This window comes from Gobio gobio (assembly GCF_949357685.1).
Source record: "Gobio gobio genome assembly, chromosome: 14".
Lineage (NCBI taxonomy): Eukaryota > Metazoa > Chordata > Actinopteri > Cypriniformes > Gobionidae > Gobio > Gobio gobio.
The window spans coordinates 23,763,888-23,789,638 of record NC_137107.1 but is presented as its reverse complement, the minus strand read 5'-3'; the positions used below and the strand labels follow the sequence as shown (position 1 = coordinate 23,789,638).

At 37.4% G+C, this 25,751-nt stretch overlaps 3 protein-coding genes across 3 annotated transcripts; 2 read left to right on the top strand and 1 right to left on the bottom strand.

Moving 5' to 3' along the window:
- Window positions 1-532: 532 nt before the first annotated feature.
- Window positions 533-2,932, bottom strand: slbp2 (stem-loop binding protein 2; the record flags this gene model as incomplete). Its single annotated transcript, XM_079834555.1, has 8 exons — window positions 533-709; window positions 892-1,039; window positions 1,112-1,279; window positions 1,389-1,535; window positions 1,696-1,779; window positions 1,906-1,974; window positions 2,079-2,207; window positions 2,928-2,932. 8 exons carry the CDS (start codon window positions 2,930-2,932, stop codon window positions 533-535), a joined length of 927 nt encoding a protein of 308 aa, XP_079690681.1.
- zmat2 (zinc finger, matrin-type 2) lies at window positions 2,925-6,637 on the top strand. The gene is made up of 6 exons (XM_079834858.1): window positions 2,925-2,962; window positions 3,370-3,460; window positions 3,682-3,805; window positions 5,177-5,250; window positions 5,551-5,696; window positions 5,949-6,637. The coding sequence occupies exons 1-6, from the start codon at window positions 2,945-2,947 to the stop codon at window positions 6,090-6,092; spliced, it is 597 nt and encodes a 198-aa protein (XP_079690984.1). The 5' UTR covers window positions 2,925-2,944; the 3' UTR covers window positions 6,093-6,637.
- A 5,739-nt stretch (window positions 6,638-12,376) lies between these two features.
- Window positions 12,377-25,716, top strand: lcp2a (lymphocyte cytosolic protein 2a). The gene is made up of 21 exons (XM_079834857.1): window positions 12,377-12,751; window positions 13,066-13,128; window positions 14,737-14,783; window positions 15,471-15,542; window positions 16,315-16,352; window positions 16,439-16,479; window positions 16,568-16,760; window positions 16,843-16,940; window positions 17,037-17,082; window positions 18,956-19,024; window positions 19,156-19,184; window positions 19,485-19,504; window positions 21,974-22,108; window positions 22,186-22,207; window positions 22,326-22,338; window positions 22,460-22,553; window positions 22,688-22,728; window positions 22,818-22,885; window positions 24,448-24,522; window positions 24,624-24,773; window positions 24,859-25,716. The coding sequence occupies exons 1-21, from the start codon at window positions 12,617-12,619 to the stop codon at window positions 24,982-24,984; spliced, it is 1,575 nt and encodes a 524-aa protein (XP_079690983.1). The 5' UTR covers window positions 12,377-12,616; the 3' UTR covers window positions 24,985-25,716.
- Window positions 25,717-25,751: the final 35 nt, after the last annotated feature.

Genomic DNA, 25,751 nt, shown 5'->3' with positions numbered 1-25,751 from the left:
AAAGAAATATACAGGTTTGAAACAATTTAAGGGGCGAGTACATTAGAATTCTCATTTTTGGGTGAACTACCCTTTTAAAATGGTCTGTAGAAAGTGTAGCAAACTAGTTAGTGACATATGCAGAGTCCGCTATTGCCAGTCCACATCTTTATTAGTTTTGCTTTCATTCATAGGAGGTCCACACAAAAAATAAAATAAATAAAACTTCTAAACTTCCTGTTTTTAGAAAAACAGTGACGTGACAAACAGGAGGGAAATGTAGTGTTAAGAACAAAATGAACCTGTGCTTTAGAAGGACGAGATTAAATAAATGGAAATTAGAAAGTGAGGAACAAAGTAGCAATAACAGGTACTTGGAAGTGTACAACATTTAAACATTCATCTAAAGAGGATGCCTTGATTACAAAATACATTGTGCACTACATACTGAACTAGGAGACAGTGATTCTAAAGTGTAATTCTAACATCTAACACTGCTGGTATAAGCTTTGCACCTGATCTGTGCAGACCATTCACATGATTTGACGAGACACTACGTAAATCTCCAGAAAGGCTCTTCATGCAGCAGAGGCGCCTGGTTTCGGTTGTGGTCAGTCTCAAGGAGAAATCGCAACCATCCTAGGACGTTTTCCTGTGCTGTTAGGTGACTACTAAAGGTATAGCCCAATCCAAGCTGAGAGGTTTGGCTCTGGTGGCATGGGACTCCAATCTGGACAGAATAATCCCAATTAGCACTGAAACCATCTGTACTTTACAAACAGACATTGTCTCTTTAAACATACTTTGACTTCTTACATTTGCAGAGAGGTGCAGCGTATTAGACACAGAAGACACTTACACAAAATTAGACATTGAGTATTCCACTTCAAATACTGAATATTTAGGTCTGACCTGAGAAGCATTAGAAGACACCCAAGGACCATCGGTTGAGAGCTCAGAAGGTTGGGAAAAAATAGAGTCTACCGACATTTCCCACTTTGTGCCCTCCTTGTCGCTGGCTTCGCACAGCTCTGTATTCATCTCCTCAAGTAAGCTCTGCCTAAGGAGTCAAAACTTGCAAATTAATAGAATCAGATAAAATAAAACATTTCAAATGTATTTGAAGACTCACAACTGATCAACAGGGTCTTGTCCTTCCATGTTTTTCTGGGAGGCAGATGGTGGGTCCCATGCATGAAGCGCTCGCCGCCAGAGCCGGACTTGCATATCCCAAGATCTGCGACTATATTTACGGTATTTGTTTGGAGTGGAAGGATGAATCCCTGGGACACGTAAACGCCTGGACAATGAAACGACATAATACCCAGAAAGGTTAGTTACGCTTTCAATACAATCACGAGAAATGGAAATTACCAGTTTGCAACTTAATAACTTCCACAAATTCTCACTTTGGAACCTGATCCTCATAGTTCTGGTAGCCACAGGTATTCTTCCCATACTGAATCTGTTTTTGCCTGCGCTTCAAAACTGCCTCATTAGTCTCGAAATGTGACGGGTCAGCATTGTGGGGGCACCACTGTACCCCTGATGGTGACCTAGAGAATGAGTTTTGGTCATTTAATCAGCCAAATAAACAGATACTTATAAATTAGTAGTAAAGTTTCTCTATTAAAAACTGTGCGTGTATATATAAAGAAGTTACATATAAATATATTTGTTACTTATACTAACTACACTAAGAGATATTTGCCAGACCTCCTGATCCCATCTACATCTTCTGTTCCAACAGCAACACTAGCTGTAGACATCTTCAGGATGCACCGCTCAAGTATGGAGGACCTGAAAAGGGAAGAAACAAGTTAAATGCCACGCTTTAAAATAGTGGTATGAGACAAAACTTCCACACTAAAACAGCCACCATAATCCCACACACACACACACACAACTAAAAATGGCTTAACAGACCTGCGAGGCTTTTGAACAGCTGAAGTCTTTTCTCCATTATGTGAAGCTGACTGTGGGGTTTTAGAGCAGCTAGGAGGGGATTTCACAGTTCACAAAACAACATTAGTCACTTTTGCAATTTGTAGCAAAAACTTAAGAGAACTTACCATGTTCCTCAATCTATAGATATTTACCTGACAAGACTATCATACACTGTACTGCAGCCTGGGAGAAGCCAAGGTTCTGGGCTACATGGAAGAGAGTGTGTTTTAGTCTTTAAGTCTTGGGCAACGTCTGTGGGCCACAAGTGAAGGGGCAGACCTCTAAAATACAAAACAGAGAAAATACAGCGTCCCCATATACGCTACAGAAACACATGATTATATTTTAAAATGAACAAGCAGAATTTTGAACACATACAACCGCGACTCAAAGGGGCTTTGAAGAAGGCTTTCTATGCGTGTTGTCATGATTTTGGCTACAGCCACACAACACACAGCGTTTGACAAAGCTTTTTATCAGCGACAGGTGTACAGGGGGCGGGGCTGTACAAATGAGACAGGTAAGGCTAGTAATCATTTAAAAAAAATAATCTGAATAAATTATTCATAATATCATAATGTAATAACGCGTTCGTATGCAAAATAATTGCGCTTTTATTATTAAAATGCCTAGTGTACAGTTTCTGTTCGTTCCCAAGGATCAAATTGTCAGTTTTCTCTGTTTTGAAACATACCTTAAAGTCTTCATAACAACAGCAACACACAACTATGGAAAATGCTCAGCTTTTTCGCAAATAAAAACAAACAGTTAATTTAACTTTTGTAGCGGTATGTATATGGAGTAAGCTGTCACAATCGAACCAGCAAATGTAAACAGTAAAACAATTCGTAAAAAAGGGTGAAAACGTTAAACTGAATAAAATATAAAACGTGTTTAGCCAACGATTATTGTAATTAATGTTTTTCTTTCCTTTTTGTCAGTGACAGACACTTTTGAAATAGCACAGCAGCACTAGTTTACGACAGCCACGCACTCTTTACGGCATCACGATAGCAAAATGGCGTCTGGCAGTGGGGTGAGAAATTTGCTACTTGTTTTGATTTCTTTCTTTGTTTAGAATTGCAACCTATCCGCGTTCTTTTGACATAATTTATGCGGGAATTCGGTTCTTAAACTCATATCTTTAAAAGTGTATAACGTTGTATACTGTAGTAGAAGATCAAAACTATCCGTGGAAGATTAAAACTATCCGTGACGCCAGATGGTTTTGTTTTGTCATTACACTAACAAAAACATAGATGTATTTTGATTATTAGAGGTTTTGTAATCTAACATCTCTAGTATTTTTGGTCAAACTATCAATATGGTCGTGTGGGTTTTTATTAATATTCGATCTTGTGCACAACTATGCGGTTGAATGAATACAGCTGATATTATTCCCTTGCTTAACATGTTTATAATATCTTCTGCTTGCTTTTGTAGTCTAAGAATGATTTTCGACGCAAATGGGACAAAGATGAATACGAACAGCTGGCACAGAAACGAATCACGGAAGAGAGAGATAAAAAAGATGGTAAGCAAATACAACGTTGTTACCTTTCAACATTTATTCAGGTTTATTGGGACACTTTTTCCAAGTCATCTCAATGGCAAAAAGTGTCCCAATAAACCCTGAGTTTGTGAAGTACAGAGTCAAATATACCCAGATACTGAAATGATCACGTTATGATTTAATCCAATTAAATAGTTTATGGCAGTATTTCCAATGTCATCCTTTGTTTTTTCATTCTCCAGGCAAGCCTGTGCCCCCCGTCAAACGGGAGCTTCTCCGCCACAGAGATTATAAAGTGGATCTGGAGTCAAAACTGGGGAAGACCATTGTCATCACAAAGACCACACCACAGGCTGAGATGGGAGGGTGGGTATCTGCTGTACAATTGACTGTAGAATGACAATGTCAATATGAGTTCATGAAAAAGTGATCACTGGCTATTTTTCCATCCATTGGATAAAATTGGAATATTGCGTGAAACATTTGAGAATAAAGCAGTTTCGATTCCCCATGTTTCGAAAAGAACAAAATCGTCACTTCATGGGAAATCAGTGCAAAATATCTGCAATCGGTGAATGGCATAAATTACTTGCACCTCAGAGTGCGCAGATGAAACGAGGGTTTTTTATGCACAATTTTCAACATTTTGCACATCTTGGTGTTTCCGTGCAGCATTTTATGCAATATAACAAGATTTACATAAAAATAGGTTGATGGAAACCATAGCTGTGTTGAAACAGGTTGCCCAGATTGTTGTTTTTTTTTCATTGGCTGGGCATTCTGCTATTTCTGTTGCTGTGCAACAGCGCCAGCCCACTTTTTCAGCGGGGTTGGTTCCGGAAGTATTTTTTCCATTCATTTTTCCCATAGGGATTTCAAAAAAGTCTTAATTAAAGGTGCGGTGTGTGAATTTTAGCGGCATCTGGCAGTGAGGTTGTGAATTGCAATCACCAACCGCTCACCCTGCCCTTTCGAAGCACATAGAGAAGCTACGGGAGCAGACACAGGACAAAGATGTCATCATCAGGGACCACAGAGATTGACTAGCACTCTGTAGAGAAGTTTGTCCATTTAGGGCCACTGTAGAAACATGATGCAAAATGGTGATTTCACTGTAAGGGGACCCGCAGTGTATGTAGATAGAAATGGCTCATTCTAAGGTAATAAAAACATAACGGTTCATTATGTAAGCTCTTTAAACACCACTGAAAACATAGTTATGTATATTATATGGCATTTCTGTCAATAGATTCTCATATATACTACACACTGCACCTTCTAAAAAATATATATTTTTAAGATTATTGCAAAATGCGAATATATTTTGAGAGTGTAGGAGACCGGCTTGATTACGTCATTTGCAGTGCTTCATGGGAGTGGGCAGAGCTAAAAAAAATATATATTTTGTGTTTTTCTTGTTTGGACTTGCTGATTGGTGGAATTTTCTGTACAGCATCATGGGAAATGTAGTTTTTCACCACAAATTCAGCTGTTTAACACAATCATGTTAAATCTAAGCTGAAATAATGTGGGCTGACAGCTTCAACAGAAGCAAATACTATCGATTAACAACCTCGTAGCTCACAGCAGGGCTGTCTTTAAAGGTTAATAAGTCATCATTAAAAAAATCAATTTCCCTATGGAGAATTAATGGAGTTTTTACTTCTGGAACCCAACTGTTGCACTCTTGTGTATTTGTCAATTAATAATATTTGTCAACATTTGTTTTTCTCTCAGGTACTACTGCAATGTGTGCGATTGTGTAGTAAAAGATTCCATAAACTTCTTAGATCATATTAATGGTAAAAAACGTAAGTATTGATGTCTTTGTTCTTTTCTTGTATTTTATACAGCTTCACTGAATGCAATATGTAAATTCCTATTTGTACTCTGCACCTGTACAAATCCCTATATGCAATATTTAAATGAATATTTATACTATCTGTACGTACTTAATGTATCTTTGTATACATTTTTTATTATTATTCTGTACATGTTACCCTTTTAATTCCTTGTCTAGCTGTTGTATTTCTGTAGAAGTCAAAGTCTTTGTAAGCACACTTGGCCAGTAACATTTTCTAATTCAGTACATTTATTTTGCCAATTCATAGATCAGAGAAACCTGGGGATGTCCATGCGTGTAGAGCGTTCTTCACTGGACCAAGTTAAAAAACGCTTTGAAGTGAACAAGAAAAAGATGGAGGAAAAGCAGAAGGAGTATGATTTTGAGGAACGAATGAAGGAGTTGCGAGAGGAGGTCAGTGTTGAAACTGAATCATCATTTAATTTACTGACAGGTGACATGCAAATAAGTGTCTTGAAATCCGGTGCATCTTAACTCATGATTATGAAATTGCGAAATGCATGTTTTCTGTAACTTATGTTGGTAACTGGTAACCATAAACCCAAGACCAAATTTCAACTTTTTTTTCTGGCAAGAGTATATCAGTACGTACTTTGAATTTATAACTTGTTGTCCTGTATTGTTGTTTTTTATTCTGTTGTTAAGGAGGAGAAAGCAAAAGCCTACAGAAAAGAGAAACAAAAGGAAAAGAAAAGAAAGGCAGAAGAAGACCTCAACTTTGAAGATGACGACGAAATGGCTGCTGTGATGGGATTCTCAGGTTTTGGATCCTCGAAAAAAGGCCACTGATCACTAGTTTCAAAAGTTTTCTCACCAAGGCCTTCTCTGAATGGGTTTCCCTGAATTGTATGAACATTTTCAAGAACTTCAATATTCCTTCACTGGACTAGACAGCTTTTTATTACACACTCTGTTAAATCCTCCAGATTGATTCAACACAAGGTAAAAACCTATAGTAGGTTAACCTGTTTTTGGCCCTTCATCATAGAACATCAACTCCATCACTCTAAATTAATCTTTGTTATAATAATTCAGTTTTTGTTGTAAGTTCATTGTGTAAATAGGGCTGCATTATGCATATATGTTTTTATGAGTTGTGTCTGAAGTAACCATTTTACCCTTTCCGCACAATGAAACGGAAAAAGTTAAAATTAAAACATCACCTTTTTTTGAAGTCAAGACTTCATGCTTCCATTCTTTAATGTCTTTGTAGAGTCTGTGTAGGGAAGTGCGTTGCTTTAAAAAAAAAATTATTATAAGGAGAATGATAGATTGTGATTTGTGGTTATTTTACATTAAAACTTTGTCTAACAATCATAAAAAATGGTAATGTTACAAAAAGTGTGTGTGTATGTTAGTTAGTTAATACTGGTCAAAAGTTTGGAAATATTACTATTTTTAATGTTTTTGAAAGAAGTCTTTTATGCTCCTGTCTAGTCTCTTATCAAGCCTGCATTAATTTGATCAAAAATACAGAAAAAAACAAGTTTATTGTACAGTAATATTGTAAAATATTACAATTTAAAATAATGGTTTTCTATTTTAATATACTTTAAAATATATATATATATATTTTGTGATGCAAAGCTGAATTTTCTGCATCATTACTCCAATCTTCGGTATCCCATGATCCTTCAGAAATCATTCTAATATGCTGATTTGATACTCGGTTATTATCAATCAAAGAATCCCAGAGTCTTGTATCATGGGTTATAAAAAATATTAAGCAGCACAACTGTTTCCAACATTGATAATAAATCAGCATATTAGAATGATCTCTAAAGGACCATGTGACACTGAAGACTGGAGTAATGGCATTATTTTAAATTGTAATACTTATTTTTAAAAACACTGAAAATAGTAATGTTTCCAAACTTTTAACCAGTTATATATACACTCACCTAAAGGATTATTAGGAACACCATACTAATACTGTGTTTGACCCCCTTTCGCCTTCAGAACTGCCTTAATTCTACGTGGCATTGATTCAACAAGGTGCTGAAAGCATTCTTTAGAAATGTTGGCCCATATTGATAGGATAGCATCTTGCAGTTGATGGAGATTTGTGAGATTAGATTAGATTAGATTAGATTCAACTTTATTGTCATTACACAAGTACAAGTACAAGGCAACGAAATGCAGTTTAGGTCTAACCAGAAGTGCAATAGCAGCAAGTGCAGGATATACAACGTTTGCATAAGTGCAGGACATGGATATGTACTGAATATATATAAATATATCTATAAATAGAGAGATGGTACAGTCATATGTACAGTCAATAATATACAGATGGTTATTACTATAAACAGAATTTACAGGTGGAAATGTACTATGAATATAATATAATATACAGATGGCTATTACTATAAACAGAATTTTACAGATAGAGGTATACAATGATATGTTAGGCTAAAATGAGGAATATGGCAGTGGATTAAGGTAGTGCAATAAATTATGGACAAAAGCTATCCGAAAAAAAGTGTAAAAGTGCAGTGGAAAGTGATTGCATATTACAGTTAGAAGTACGGTGCAAAATACAAATGTAAACAGTTGGTACTGTAAATAACAGTCGGCAGTGCAAATGAGCATCATCCAGTTACGGTGTGGTAGTGCAAAATGCATAAGTAAACAGTTGTTACTGTAATAAACAGTCGGTAGTGCAAATAACAAAGTGAAGGCAGATGTGAGGTAGGAGAGTTATCAGTATATGAGGGAAGTAGATCAACGGGGGTTTGAGTTCAGTAAGGAGACAGCTCTGGGGAAAAAACTGTTCTTTAGTCTCCTGGTCCTGGTCCGGTGGATCCTGAAACGCCTGCCGGAGGGCAGGAGAGAAAACAGTCTGTGGGCTGGGTGAGAGGAATCCTTGAGGATGCTGCGAGCTCGATGCAGGCAGCGTTTCCTCTGGATGTGCTCGATGGCAGGCAGTGGAGTCCCTGTGATGCGCTGGGCAGTTTTCACCACCCGCTGCAGTGCCTTGCGCTCCGCAACAGAGCAGCTCCCATACCACACTGCCACACAGTTGGTCAGGATGCTTTCTATTGCGCAGCGATAGAAGTTCACCAGGATAGCCGAGGAGAGCTGATTCTTCCTCAGTGTCCTCAGGAAGAAGAGGCGCTGGTGAGCCTTCTTGACCAAGCTGGAGGTGTTGGTCGTCCACGACATGTCCGCCGAGATGTGGATCCCCAGGAACTTGAAACTGGAGACACGTTCAACAGCCATTCCATTGATGTGGATGGTGTTGTGTGTGCCTCTTGACTCCTTCCTGAAGTCCACGATGAGCTCCTTCGTTTTGGTGGTGTTGAGGAGCAGGTTATTTTCTGTACACCATGTGGCCAGGTGCTGGATCTCCTCCCTATAGGCAGTCTCATCGTTGTTGCTGATGAGCCCAATCACCGTAGTGTCGTCCGCAAACTTGATGATAGAATTAGATCCATACACAGGCTTGCAGTCGGCGGTGAAGAGGGAGTAGAGAAACGGACTTAGCACACAGCCCTGTGGTACACCAGTGTTAAGAGTGATGGATGTGGAGCAGGTGAATCCTGAACGAACATTCTGGGGTCTGTCAGTTAGGAAGTCCAAAATCCAGTTGCACATTGAAGTGTTGATGCCCAGGTCTCCAAGTTTGGCGATTAACTTGGATGGGATGACAGTGTTGAATGCTGAGCTGAAGTCAACAAACAGCATACGTGCGTAAGTGTTTTTATTGTCCAGGTGAGTGAGCACAGAGTGCAGTGCCATGGAAACGGCATCCTCTGTGCTCCTATTGCTGCGGTAGGCAAACTGGTGCGAGTCCAATGTGGATGGTAGAGAGTCTTTTAGGTGTTCCAGGACCAGCCGCTCAAAGCACTTCATGACGATGGGTGTGAGTGCTACAGGGCGGAAGTCATTAGGGCACCTCGGGTTAGAGTGTTTTGGCACTGGCACAATGGAAGTGCGTTTAAAGCATGAAGGTACAGCTGCTTGGGCAAGAGACAGGTTGAAAATGTACATCCAGGACACGAAGCTCCCGTTCCACCACATCCCAAAGATGCTCTATTGGGTTGAGATCTGGTGACTGTGGGGGCCATTTTAGTACAGTGAACTCATTGTCATGTTCAAGAAACCAATTTGAAATGATTCGAGCTTTGTGACATGGTGCATTATCCTGCTGGAAGTAGCCGTCAGAGGATGGGTACATGGTGGTCATAAAGGGATGGACATGGTCAGAAACAATGCTCAGGTAGGCCGTGGCATTTAAACGATGCCCAATTGGCACTGAGGGGCCTAAAGTGTACCAAGAAAGCATCCCCCACACCATTACACCACCACCACCAGCCTGCACAGTGGTAACAAGGCATGATGGATCCATGTTCTCATTCTGTTTACGCCAAATTCTCTACCATCTGAATGTCTCAACAGAAATCGAGACTCATCAGACCAGGCAACATTTTTCCAGTCTTCAACTGTCCAATTTTGGTGAGCTCGTGCAAATTGTAGCCTCTTTTTACTATTTGTAGTGGAGATGAGTGGTACCCGGTGGGGTCTTCTGCTGTTGTAGCTCATCCGCCTCAAGGGGAAATTAAAATAGAAATAGAATAATACTTTTTATTCTAATTTTATTCTATTTCTATTTTAATTTCCCCTTGTGTTCTTGTAACTGTTATTTGCACTGTCCATGGAGCGGACCTGTTTACATTTCACTGCCAGTTGTATATTGTGTATATAACTGTGTATGTGACAAATAAAACTCTTGAATCTTGAATCTTGAATCAAGGTTGTGCGTGTTGTGGCTTCACAAATGCTTTGCTGCATACCTCGATTGTAACGAGTGGTTATTTCAGTCAAAGTTGCTCTTCTATCAGCTTGAATCAGTCGGCCCATTCTCCTCTGACCTCTAGCATCAACAAGGCATTTATGCCCACAGGACTGCCGCATACGGGATGTTTTTCCCTTTTCACACCATTCTTTGTAAACCCTAGAAATGGTTGTGCGTGAAAATCCCAGTAACTGAGCAGATTGTGAAATACTCAGACCGGCCCGTCTGGCACCAACAACCATGCCACGCTCAAAATTGCTTAAATCACCTTTCTTTCCCATTCTGAAATTCAGTTTGAAGTTCAGGAGATTGTCTTGACCAGGACCACACCCTAAATGCATTGAAGCAACTGCCATGTGATTGGTTGATTAGATAATTGCATTAATGAGAAATTGAACAAGTGTTCCTAATAATCCTTTAGGTGAGTGTATATAATATACTTGCATACACTTCTTTTGTAACAGCAATTTGTTTTTATGATATCAGCAGAATATTAATTAACCTTATGTAAGCAAACACAGTACATTTCAAGTAGATGCATTCATACATTAAATACATTTAAGAGGATCTGTAAATACTGTTATTAACAATTAAACACAATAATAATTCTGGGGACTAATTACCAAAACTAAAGTGAAGGAAAAGTTTTATATTGATTTATATAGTAAATCACCACCTGATGGGGCTATTGGGTCCCATGAATTTACTATTGCAAGTGGGGGAAAAAAAACTTAAATCAACAGTCAGCATTTGACATTCAAAATGATGTCTCGTAGACCTTGTCAATGAAAAATATATCTTGTCAATTTAAAAGATAAATATTCCAACAAAGACCAAAATGTCTATTCATAAAGGGAAGCAGCTCAGCTGTGTGGCCTTATAGTTCAGATTCAGAGACATAAGGTGACGTGGCCAAAGGCTTCAGGCCTTTCATTTGCCTATAAATGCAACATTGCCATTGTGCACAGTTAAAGAGGAAATATTGCATGTCAGTTTTATCAGAAATGAGGAAAAACTGAGCACCAATGACGGGTTTGTGATCTCAAAGACAAACGTGAGACCATAGACTGTCACTGAGTTATAAACAATCTTAACCATCAGTCACAAAATGCTCAAATAATTTAAAATCAGCAATAATGGCCAAAAGAAAGAGTGTCTAAAGAGCCATTGCAAATGATAGTTTCCACTAAAATAAATTCAAGTTAGGTTACAGCTGAATTCAGCGTGGGAGAACCTTTAAACATCACTGACGTATAAACAACAGAATGACATTACCTCGAATCAAGAACCCAAAAAGATTTTAATACACCCACTTTACCAGCCTCTACTGCCTAAGCAGCCAGGAAATGGAAATAACTGTGTGACAAGGCAGGGGTATTGTATGTGTTTGGTTGTATGACATCAAATGAATGTAATATAACTATCTGAACATCCGTTTACAGGTTTGTGAATCAAATACACATTACAGCTTCATCAAAGTAGATATTCAGTGATGGAAGAGAGATTTACGGAGATATTTCCATGAAAGACCCAAGAACAGGAGCAACTGAAAGCTTGCAACTCATAGTTTCCAGCTGTGGGTGTTAAATGCAGTTCAGGGACTGAACCAGACATCTTGTTTGCAGGTCACAATCAGCAAAAAAAAAAAAAAACGTTCTTTTTGCAAATTAGGTATTTCGTAATTTCCCACAAAACAATTTGGGTGCTTATTTTGAAATGAAGCTTACAAAACTTGCGCAATTTAACCGGTATTCTTAAAAAAAAAAGTGCAATTGTCAAAAAAAAAAAGATGGTATACATTTATGGTTAAATTAATATGATACAAATAGCTGGTAATTATCAATCAAAATGCACATGTCATTTGTGTTGTAAACTTAGCTGTCCATGTGCATGTGTTATCATTTCTGCTTGCAAATTAAGCAGTCATGATAGCAAGTGTACTGCTCATACAGTGATTTTGCACTGTGACCGGCAAAGGTTCATTGTTTAAAAAGTTTAAATTGTTAAAAGTTATTTATCAAAATTCCAAACCATATTTTTTTAATCAAATGACGTGGAACAGGCCGGTTTAAAAAAAACATGAGGCCAAATAAATAACATTGTTTGGTAGTGTCCAAATATTTATAGTCTAGCCTACATCAATCTGAGTGGGTGAGGATGAATTATGATATATATAAAGAAATATCTTGTTTTTTTCATGAAGGGGCTGTACTTCCCCTATTTGTCACAACAATCATTAACAGGAAGTCTATGGGGAAGTGGATGTCATTCTTTCTTTTCATACAGCGCTCAGGCGAATCCGGGGTGTTGGGTTTTTAGTATTTTTTGAAAATGTTGGTAGAATTTTAGTAATAGTAAATCTTCCCCGCCTACATTTGAAACTATCAAATTGTCTATTTTTTGTTGTTTTTTCTTTGATTGATTTTTCTTGATTTGACACCAGTCTCCTCGTGTTCTCGGTGGGCATAGCGTCAGACACAGTGTGAACTCGCTGTGAGAGTGGCACATTTTTTTTTCAATGCTTAAAGACATCTTAGATTTGATATTCATAAGCAAGTGTAGTACATTTGGAATAATGAGTTTTGACAGTATTCCATCCAAATCGGAGGTTCTGAGCTGGGATTCACAACGGTTAGCAGACTTTCTGAGGAAAGTAAGTTGCTTTCTCTTTTCATCTTTCAATGTCAAATCACATGAATTGAAATTGAAAAAGATATATATCTGTTGTAATCGACGCATTATTAAAATGTTTATTCTATAGACCGTAAGCACACATTTAATGCCATTTAAAAATTGATAAATGGGAGAAGTAGAAGTAGCACCAATGAAACTAAAATAGCATTGAATGTACTTTTATAGACTTATATTTGATATTAAATATTTAATTTGTTTATTCATAGGAGATATGTGTATATGTGTGCGATCCTGTATATTCAACTGACATCATTTCCTTTTCATTATCTTTAGCGGAATCTAACTGGATGTGATAAGGTCATAACACGACATAACATCAGTGGACAAAGGTTCCTGGTATGTACCATTTAGAATTCGGACACTGGTTTTGCTGAGTCACAACCTAACTTTTGCATTAGAAAACAGAAATAACCATTTTCAGCCTTTTTTCTACACTTTTCAGTGTTTTTAAAAATAAGTATTACAATTTAAAATAATGCCATTACTCCAGTCTTCAGTGTCACATGGTCCTTTAGAGATCATTCTAATATGCGTCATAATTTTGTATATCATCAAAATTTCGTACATTTCTCGTCCTATGCAGTGTGATTTTATTTTATGTGTTTTTTTTTTTTTAACTATTTGTAAAATTGTGTAAATAGTTATGTTCTTTAAGGAGCCCAAACCAAAATTTCCCTTTACAAGTTTGTGGTCTGACTCAATGTGGCATCATTGTTTCCCTTGATCCAACAATTCAGGAACTGCTGTTATTAGAATCTAAAACTACCAAGAAATGTTAGAACTCATAATCACTCAAGAGTTAAATAATTTATATATATCGATTATGGAACAGGTATAGTTCATTTATGTAAGTGACAATAGCAAAATAAAGTAAACTGTGACATACTATACCCAAAAAGTCTTCTAAAAAATTGATAAAAATTTGAACTATTCGAAATTTTTCAGAAACTTTGACCTGACCATGTTTCGCTTAAGTGTTTTTTCTTTAATTGCTAATGCTACCTTTTACACCACAGACTGAACAAAAGTTAGCATTGCTTGGTACTTGTTTGACCTAAACTGGTATTATCTAATTGTGTACTTAAATTTAACAGCTGACAGCTGATTGGTCGATTGTTAAACCATTACATACCTTCATCAAAGTTATCTGACATTATTAAGATTAATTTGTTCTGACACAGTTCTTGTCCTATTTTATTACCATTTTCTAAACTATAGAGTGTGTGTGAGTGTGTGAGTGTGTGTGTGTGTGTGTGTGTGTGTGTGTGTGTGTGTGTGTGTGTGTGTGTGTGTGTGTGTGTGTGTGTGTGTGTGTGTGTGTGTGTGTGTGTGTGTGTGTGTGTGTGTGTGTGTGTGTGTGTGTGTGTGTGGACTGGTAATCATCACGTTATGGGGACAAGATGTCCCCACAAAGATAGCAATATCCGAAATCCTCATCCTTGTGGGGACATTTTTAGGTCCCCATGAGGAAAACATCTTATAAATCAGACTAAGTGATGTTTTTTGAAAATGTAAAATTGCAGAATGTCTCCTGTGAGGGTTAGGTTTAGGGGTAGGGGCAGTGTAGGGGGATAGAATATACGGTATGTACAGTATAAAAACCATTACGCCTATGGAAAGTCCCCATAAAACATGAAAACCCAACATGTGTGTGTGTGTGTGTGTGTGTGTGTGTGTGTGTGTGTGTGTGTGTGTGTGTGTGTGTGTGTGTGTGTGTGTGTGTGTGTGTGTGTGTGTGTGTATATATATATATATACACTGTATACACACACACACACATAGTATACATATATTAAGCAAACAAAAACTATATGTTTGATGTGATTAATCAATGTGACAGCACTAATATATATATATATATATATATATATATATATATATATATATATATATATATATATATATATATAATATAAATAAAATCAGGCTGTATTTTTATTTTAGAGTATGACTGAAAATGACCTTCAAAAGTTCCCCAAGCTTCATGCGCCGTAAGTACTGACTGTGTATTTTTTTCTGCTTATTTTGTGTGTGTTTGTTTGTTTTTCTTAGTCTGGGTAAATCGCTAATACTTTAGACAACTTTAGAATTTATTTGGCATAAAGTGTAATTTATCATATCCACAGTATTCAAAGACACTATTTCTTTATTTAAAAATGTATTGTGCAGTAAGTAAAAGTATTGTACAGATTAACAGTGCACAAACAGGTAGAAACGTGCAAGAACACCATCGATGACATAGTGACTTAGAGGAAACACTGCACAGGAAAGATAAACCAGAGAAGCAGATGTGGCAGGAACCATCGCGTTGATGCAGAAATTCTTTTGTAAAGCATGTTTGGTGCTAAATGTTTGAAGCCCCCCACACCTCAATAAAACTTAAATAAGCAGATGTTATTGATTTTTCCCCTAATTTTTGCATTAGATACATCACAGTGACTTCATGGTAATATGATTGTTGTTAATTTAGTAAGCAGTGTCAAGTGCACAGAAAATAGGCCAGAAAAATTATGTTTCTGTTACCACATCCTGCCTGCCTGAGCTGAACTCTCAGACATTATACATAACGCAATAATTACATGCTGTTCTTACACATAAAATGCCTACTAATCAATAACATGCCAGCAGTGTTAGTTACACTTTGAGGATTTGAAACTGGTGTTTCCTAATATTTGCAGGCTTATCTCCAAGATTTGTCAGGAAATCAACAAAGAGAAGAAAAGATTCTTTTCACCGATTCCAGCAATAAGGCCAGTACTCTACCATATACTCTACTGTTAAAAGTTTGGGGTTATGTTTAATGTTTTTGAAGTCTCTTATACGCTCACCAAGGCTGCATTTATTTGATCAAAAACAGTGAAAACAGAAATATTATTACAATTTAGACTAACTGTTTTCTATTTTAATATATTTTAAAATGTAATTTATTGCTGTGATGTCAAAGCTAATTTTTCAGCATCATTACTCCAGTCTTCGTTGTCACATGATCCTTCAGAAATCATATTAATATGCTGATTTGCTTCTCAAGAAACATTTAACATCAATTTTGAAAGCAGTTGTGCTGCCTACATTTTTTTCCAGGTTTCTTTTATGAATAGAAATTTCAAAAGAACAGCATTTTTAAAAATAGAAATAATTTTGCAACATTATAAATGTCTTTTATTGTTTTGATCAATTTAATGCATCCTTGCTGAATAAACATATTTTTTTTTAATGGGTTAGTTCACATAAAATGTATCATTATGTCATCATTTACTCACTCTCATGTGGTTCCAAACCCTTTCTTCTGCTGAACATAAAAGGAGAATGTTATTTGAGAAACTCTTTTTTTTTTTGCTTTTACATTGAAAGTCAAAGGGGACCTCATTGACTTTCATTATGTACAAAGAAAAAACAATAACTGATACATTTTTTTAAATAAAAAGTCTTTCAGGTTTGGAACCACATGAGGGTGAATAAATGACCATATAGTGCATCTACTGTCAGTATATGCGACTAATTATCCTTATTGATTTTTAACAGGCCATCACAACCAGTTCCCAGCTTCCCACAACCAGCAGGTATGATTTAAAGTAGAATATATCCAATGCTACAAGTTTGCTTTTAAAGACATTGTCTAGAAGTTGCCTGCTCTTACTATTTTCAGTTGACCAATATGAGGATCAAGCGTGGGACCCTGAAGAGTTTGTAAGTCTCTTATTTGTGTCTTAAAGTGTTTTGAAGTGATCAGCATCACATCTGACAGGCAGAACGCATATATTCTTTCCTCATTAAGGACAGTGAAGACGACTACGAGGATCCTACCGAGGATAATAATTCAGAAGATGGTGATGCTAGCGGTGGAGACTATGAGTCCCCGGAGGAGGGGTCAGACAGTGATAATGGCTATGAGCCTCCTCCATGTGAGCCTAAAGAAGACGCGGCCCAGATCTGTCCCGCTAAACCCATGGAAAACAGTGATTATATTGGTACGCAAAAGTGGACACTTTTCCATCCTATTGCTGTCTCAGTCCTTTGGAAAAGTCATGATGGGATTCCTTGATTTATCAGATAATAACCGCACACGTGGAGTGAGCAGAAGCCAACCGCCTGTGCCTCCGGAGCGCCCGGGCCCCGGACCCTCTCTCCCTCCTGTGGAGCGGCAAAATGTGAGTCCTTCCTATTTCCAAATATTATGTGTCCCACTTTATCTCTAATTTAAATTTTTTGAATCTTCTTTGCAATAAACTCTTTATATTCTGTAGGTTGGACTACATCTGAGAGAAGAGCGGCCCCTAAAAAGACCCCCAGGTAAAGCCCAAAGTATGCTTAATTTTTTTTATGCACACAGTAGAAAGCACAGCCTTGAAAAGTATACTTCTTTTGACTCCTACGTGTACACAGGCATGCATATGCGCAGTTTTGAGCACTCTCTCTCGCAATGAGTTACAACCCATGTAAATACTGCAAAAAAATGTAATGCGCATGTGCGACCTGGTCATACAAAGTACAACAAATCCGGCAGTGTGCGTATAGTACAGTACAGTACACGCATACTCCTCTGATGACAAAATGTGCACTGACCATCGCATACGCGTCAAGAGTGAAGTATACTTTGGGCTTAAGAGAGTATATTTATTCTCAGTGAAAGCTAATCTGGGTGTGATGCAGGGACGTCGTTAGGCCTATTTTAGGGGGGGCTGAAGCTACCCCAAAATGTTCCTAAGCCCCCCTAAATGATAATAAGAACAACAATAACAATTTGATTTATCAATAACCGTATCATTCATATTTAGACGCAACAAATGATATATATCCAGCTACAAAAAAATAGCAGAAAAGTCGGAAGTTGGACAGAAGTACAAAGAGTCGTTGTGCTATCAAGATGATGCACCGCGTCTCGTTGCATTGGTGTGAACTGTGGCAGCTTTCAGAGCGTTGCAGACCGGAGCACTACTGCAAGTAAACGTAACGTAAAACGTAAACTAGGTGGGTTGTCGTTAACTGAAATAAAAATAAAAACGAGGCATTACAAATAAACGATAACTAACCAAAACTGTAATGTGTGTTTGGCCAAACTAACTAAAATAAAATTATAGATTAAATGTCCTTAGTTTTCGTCTTTATCAATGTTTTTCATAGAGCAAATAACGTTCAGCTGCATTTCCTTTCCCTGCGGCTCTCACTCACGCTCTCTCTAAAACACACGCGCGCCCCCCACACACACACACACACACACACACACACACAGCCCCTCCCTTCCGTGCACACCGGCGTCTTCATGAACGAGTGTTCGACGTTGAAAGCAAGTTCGCGAAAGGTTGATATCTCGTGAACACCTTTACACAATCACACATTAAAAAGTGGTATAAAAATATTTTTAATTCAGAATATAATTTTGTCAGTGTGTTAATGTCGACCCGAGAAGCGATTGCTACTTTAGAAAGTTAACTAGTCGCAAGTTTGAGGTAAAATGCACTTGGGTTGTCGATGTCAAAACACTATAAGCTGTGATTCAAATATTAAATAATTTTATGTTTTCTGCTTCATGAGTGTGTGTGTGTGTGTGTGTGTCAGATGAGTAGGCTATTGTATAAGGTAAATTTAGTATAGGGTGTGAAAATTGTACAGCTGTGGTATTTGTATAGGTTTAGCTCAATTTAGGTTCAGGTTTAGCTGTATATTTGTATTTTGGCTCAAAAATGGGTTGAATACATGCGGCTCTGTGTAATTAAATAGCATTCTGTGGACAACTTATCTTATATAGAGAGGAATTAGATATAGTATGCTATTACTTTATCATACATTTACATGAGCAGACAGATACCATTTAAGTCATTGCTTATAGTAACTCATCAGGAGCAAAGTCTGACCTAATAAAATTCCCCCATGCAGCTTTGATTTGTCTAAAAGCTAACATTACACTAACTTTTCTTTAACAGAGTAGAAATGGAAGAAGAGGATATGTCTGTCACGTTTTACTTGTTAACATCTTGGTTTTCTTGACTGGTTGTTAAGTGTAGCTCTAGATGTGATTGCAAAGATTTTGCAAACGCAAGTTACAAATACCCTGGGGGCTAAGCCCCCCCCCCTGTCTTCCAATCCTAGTGATGTCCCTGGTGTGATGTTATTGAATTTATCCCCCTTTTCTATATGTGATTTCTACCGTCCCGTGTTCCTGTAGCACCTGCTGTAGACCGCAGCAAAAAGCCAGGAACTCTGGACCGAAGCCACCCTCCTCCACCTGTAGCAGGTCACTGCCACTCACACACTTATTTCTTAGTGCTTTAAAGCAAATCATAAAGGCTAAAAGGTCTTTGACTATTTCTTTCTAATAAAGGGTTGTATGCTTTATCAACCTTTAAACTATTTGTGTCTTCACAGGTGGAAGGGGCACTAGCTCGCTTGACAGAGTAAGTTTGATTTGTCTGATGTTTTATGAATCAATAAACATATCATTATTAGGTATATTAATCAATAAATATTTAGCATCATATATATATAATTAGAATTATTATTACTAACAACATAATAATTAATGCCAATGATGTTATTATTATTCCACTATATGCTTGAAATATAAATTACCTTTACCCCCTAAAATATAGTCTATTTCAAAGTTCCATTTTGACTAAAAACAATAATTTTATATTTTAATATCTCTGTGATAAATGGTTCTGTGATGGTTCTCTAATCATTTATTTTTTCTGCAGGCTGTCCTACCGCCAAGAAGGTACAGTGATTTAATTTAGTTAACTTTTGTTTAATAGTACTGCATGTGCAGCTTTAGTATGACAATATTTAGTGTCATAATTGACTATTTATTAATAGTAACTACTATTTATCTCTTATTGGTTTGTTTACTTTATAGCATGATCACAATGAAATTACTGAATGACATCAATTACATCTGTGTACATAGAATATGCTACATTTATATTTATATAAATGTATAGGTATTTAGACATTTTATTATACATTTACATACATGTATATGTATACATTTATACATATACATGCATAGGTATTATGTATTTATAGGTCATACGGCATGTTCCATCTTTTGTTGATCCTGGAACAACATTCCTGTCCAAAAACATAGTCTTAAAGGGATAGTTCACCCAAAAATGAAAATTTGATGTTTTTCTGCTTACCCCCAGGGCATCCAAGATGTAGGTGTCTTTGTTTCTTCAGTAGAACACAAATGAAGATTTTTAACTCCAACCGTTGCCGTCTGTCAGTCGTATAATGCATGTGAATGGGGTCCAATTCTATTAGAGTAAAAAAAACATGCACAGACAACTTCAAATTAAACCCTGCGTCTCATGACGACACATTGATGTCTTAAGACACGAAACGATCGGTTTCTGCAAGAAACCGAACGGTATTTATGCTATTATTTCACCTATTATCAGACGAATGTCATCAGCTCTCCAGACCGCCATAACTTCCTGCGAATAAGGTCAAAATACCGGCACGATCATAGAAATATATACGTAGATTTCTCATTCGACCGATCCGCGCAGGCACTAATGAGGCATCTATGTATATATCTATGACAGCGCCAGTATTTTGACCTAATTCACAGGAAGTTATGGCGGTCTGGAGAGCTGATGACATTCATCTGATAATAGGTGAAATAATAGCATAAATACTGCTTGGTTTCTCGCAGAAACCGATCGTTTCGTGTCTTAAGACATCAATGTGTCATCACGAGACGCAGGGCTTAATTTGAAGTTGTCTGTGCATGTTTTTTTAATAGAATTGGACCCCATAGACATGCATTATACGACTATCACACTGCAACTGTTGGAGTTAAAAATCTTAATTTGTTTTCTACTGAAGAAACAAAGACACCTACATCTTGGATGCCTTTGGGGTAAGCAGAAAAACGTAACATTTTCGTTTTTGGATGAACTATCCCTTTTACCCTATCTCTACCCCTAAATCTAACCCTGCCCATAATTTATCCCTAAAATCAGAGGGAAATGATAGATGTATAAGAATGGGTAGAAGTGTCTAACCCAGGGGTCTCAAACTCGCGGCCCGCAGGATGATATTTTGTGGCCCCCTTCTTGATATCAAAGTTTAGTGTTAGTGCGGCCTGCGCGTTGCTCTGAAAAGCACCTTTTTGCTGAGTCGTTGCGTGTGCAGCGCTTGCCACTTGCCACGCTTGCTGCCTCCTTTGTGTGTATGTGTGTGTGTGAGAGGGAGAGAGAGAGGGAGAGAGAGAGAGAGAGTTGGCTCGCCCCTCCCTCATGCAGTATAATTGGTTGACACCGCTTGATTGACAGGAACAGACGAACGAAGCTGATCACACAGTTGAAACGAAAGTGGTCTAACAGCGTTTGTCAATGTCAAAATGATTGAGATGGCCAATCAAATCAAAGTAGGCGGAGTTTACATTCTCTTTTGGCTCGTGCACACTGCGCAGTCTTCACACACAGACGAGTGCGTCAATCTATCGCTTAATGCCGTTGCTGAGAAAGACTCTATTGTTTCCGGTGAAATCACAAAACAAAATGCAAACGTGTCCATGGTCTTATTATACAATCATTGATGAACATCTTTGATTATAATGAAGAAAAACTACATGAGAGCGGATTAGAAGCCGGAACCTTTGACACGGTGGACAAAAATTCTACCACCAGACCACTAGGGAATTTGAACATTTTCGCGGATCTATGTATTTATTCACTCACTCATGCGAAGAATATCGGGACTATTATTTAAAATAAAATTAAAATCATTCATTATTTCATATTACATGATTTAATTTCTATAGGCTATATTTAGTTCAAATTCAGAGGAACAGTTCATGTTCAGAAGAAAGATTCATGTTGAAGAACTGTTAATAATAAAGATTGAGAAGATTGGATCAGTTGTGCTACTTTTTTTTGGAATACTTGAAACACTTTTTATGTGTAATACTTGATGCGGCCCAGCCTGACCCAGAGTCTACCTCCAGCAGTCCCCAGGTAAAATGAGTTTGAGACCCCTGGTCTAACCCTTGTTTTAAGCCTAAACGTGTCCCTCAAATCTGATTGGTTGATTGGAATGTTGTTCCAGGAACATGTTCTACTTGCTGAAATCACATTCATAGCAGCGGTCAGGGCAATTACTATAAATCTCTGTTATGTCATTAAAGTATGATAGGTTTGTTATCCATTTTTCAGGATGTCATATGCTTTTTATCCTACAGCATTAATGCTGCTCCTCTCAGACTCCCTGCAGTGGAGTTGCCAGGAGACCCAATAAGGATTCCCAAACCCTCACTTCCTCCACCAGGGGTGCGCAGAAGTGCCTCCTCAGTTACGCCAGGCTACTCTCAAAACAGGTCAGGTTCAAGAATTTAAAGCTACACCATTCTATTCACAGAGCTGCCAATGTAACCTGTATTTCTTTTTCCAACAGGAATCTTGACCACAGAAACGAGGTAATCACAATAAGCACGCACGCACACACACACACACACACACACACACACACACACACGTAGGCCTAATCGTTTTGCAATTCACTCACTTAATGTTACTGTTTTTTCTCTTCAACAGTTTCACGATGACAGTAAGTCATTTTCTTATTTTGTGTATTTGCATATTTTGATAAGAGAGCCAGCTTTAACACCAATAAATAATTAGTAAAGAAAGCACAAAAGCCCAATGTTTGAATACTCACGGTTTTACAGCTGCCAGGCACAGCTCCAACACATTTCCACTGCACGCCAGGAATCCTTCACCAAGACCACCAGGAACCCACGGACAGGCCTTTCAAACAGACAAGTGTGTATTCAATTGAGAACACTGCTGTGGGTGGTCAGATTTGATATTACTTAAGAACATGCTGCCAAATTAATACTGAAAAAAGTGCAGATCCTCCATTATATTTGACTATTTTTCTGTCCCATTTCACACAGTGTTAGCCCCAGCCGATCACTACCAGCAAAACTGCAGGAGGGTAAGCACGCATTACACTAGTTTGATTTGTCTTACTATATTTAGTCAATGAAAATAACTAATTACACCCGTTATGTTGTATAATAAAAGCAATGAACGATCACCGGAGAAGTGCGAGAGCAGTGCCACCACAACAAACAGACATGGGCGGCATGCAGGTACAGTACTTTGAAATGCTTCAGCTGCTGACTAGGGTTGCCAGGTCAGCACAAACTGATTCTTGAGATAAGGGACAAAACATGTCCTAAACACAAAAGCCCTATTTATGTTCAAAAGTAAGAATTTCAACAAAATAAAAATACTTAAAAAGATAAATCTAAAGGAAATTTGTATACTAGGGGCATTCATTGCTTATGCTTTAATTATTTAACTATACTTAAAACATATGTAGGTTAACCTGTCCTCAGCATGAGGTCAAAGTGTAAAACTTATAATTCTGAATAAATCAGGCAGTGTCATGGGCAGCTTTAACACTGAAGACTTCCCTATGTATAGGACAAATAGTCCTGGAAGTTATAATTTTTTTTATATTTTAAACAAGCAATATTGAAGTTTCTGCGGCCACAGCTTTAACATGTCAACTCCGTCACCGCAAATTAATTTGAAATTAATTTTTCAAATTAATGATGTCTGATGGTTGACAAGTGCTCTCAAAAAGTCTGTATAATGTGATTTAATATTTTTGCATATGCATATGAGGAATTCTTCTAATGTTGTTTCATTATTCTATTTACATATATAGATACTGTATATTTAGCCCCAGCTGGACCTTTGTCAACACTGTCAGTATTTAAGGTTTTTGTTCATTTTGAAAGAAATTTGTTATTCTTTGTTCAGTTTATTGTGTAAAAATGTTAAAACATCATTGAATTGGTAATATATAAGAGAATGTACTATTTTATGACTTAGCTCCTTTACTGAATACCAATATTACATAACTGAAGACTTTACACTGTTTTTGGATGGATTCCATTAAATCTGCATGCTTTTTTGTGCGTCTGACGGAGTTGACACAAATTAAGTAATGAAGTGAATCAATGTTCATTTTTAGAAGGGAAAAAAAAAAAACATTTTCATAAAAACCTGTTCCCTTACATGGTTCATTGCATCAGTGCACCAAAAAACAACCTGCCCAACTGTTAATCAAAACCAGCCCAATCCAGGATCCCCCAGTAAAAATATAGACTCAAAAAACTACCCACGGCAACAGAGTAAAAGTAGCCCAATTTTTGGCAACAAAAAATTAACTTGGCAACACTGCTGCTGACGAACAATCACACCACTACAGACCAACCAGAAGAGGGCGCCCTTGTATTTCCGTTGAGCTGCTCCATGAATGACTGAGTCTACTTTCACTGGGGGAAAAAAAACTATTTTGAAACGATTTTCACTCAGAAATTGCTTGTAAATTTCACAAATAATTACAAAGAAAGGTATGTAACACTGAATTAAACATGAATTTAACAGTAACACGAACAAAAGTATTTTCTTGTAAAACGTAGGCTACTCCAGGAATTCAAAACATTCCTTTTTTTTTAGTTTATAGTGTATTTTTACTTCTCCAAGGTGCCAGTGGCTTTATTACAGTGTAGGCTAGTTATAACAGCCTGTTCGATGCCACATTTTACTCATGTCACTATTAGGTCTTTTGTGAAATGTTTAAAAGGCAAACATTTCTCATTAGTCGTGCCCTAATATCTCATTGTTTCTCCATTTATAGGACATGGATCCAGCTTGGTATATGGGTCAGATCACCCGCGGTGAGGCAGAGAGCTGTCTGAGAAGAGTTAACAGGGTGAGGCTTTGTGCTCTTAACCTCTCATTGAAATTGTATAATAAAAATGTCATTCTCAGGTTAAAAAAAGGTAATTTGTTGAAATGTTGCCCCCTTGTTAGGATGGGACGTTCCTTGTGCGAGACAGCTCAAATCGATCCTCTAACCAGCCTTACACACTCGTGGTCCTGTACCAGGACAAAGTTTACAATATTCAGATCCGCAGACTCCGAGATGGCTTCATGCTAGGCACTGGGATGAAAGCCTCAGAGGTAACTGTTGTTGTTTTGTATGTCTTCAATCATAGCTACATGCTTAATGAGCAACGCTTGTAACACTGTTCATTGTCTTTGGCAGACTTTTGAGCGGGTCGCCGACATTATTAACCAGCACAAACACATGCCGCTCCTTCTTATTGATGCTAAGAACCGAGAATCAGGCCAACAGAACCAGTGTGCTCTGATTTATCCAGCTCGATATTAAACATGTATTCTACATGACTAATTCACAGTAACTACTTTTGCTTTTTCATTTCATGATTGCATTTTTTTTTTCCCTAACTCAACTTCTTCAAATCAACACAATTCATAACTGTCAAAAACTCTCAGGTGTGTGTAAAAATGTCTCTGATGGTCTATAAAATATTGTAAAGTTTTTAAATGCATAGCTGCACATTGCATAGTACTGAACATATGTCCATATAAACTAAAAGAGTAGCCTACTTTATCAATATTTTTTTCACCGTTATAGTTATTTCTCCAACTAATCAGTCTGGTTACTTTTTAGTTTGAAATTTTCCAGGATGTCCCGTTTAGTTGTTGTTAAATTAGTGTGATCATGAAATATGAAATGTATATTGACAAGACAATAAAGATTATAATTCTACAAGTGTGAGGAACTCATTGAGGATTAATGGCACTGTCAACAAGGATTCGTGTTTGGGCGTTTCTTTCTGTGAAATCTTTCTGTTCACCTGCCATTAATAATTTGAAGACTCAAGGTGAAGTGCAGGACACAGTTTCCCCTAAATGATCTCACGTCTATCAAACTGTCTCCGAGTTTACAACACATCGGTGTACAAAAGGGGATTCGGTTACATTACTTAGGAATGAAACCTCAAAACAACAGGTTACAATAATAATGCTGTTTGGGGAAGACTGTCGGATTCATGGGTGCTTTTGTTTGTTAAATGGGTTCTGGATAACAGCCAATATTAATAAAAAATAAAAAAAAGACAAAGTGATCTTTGC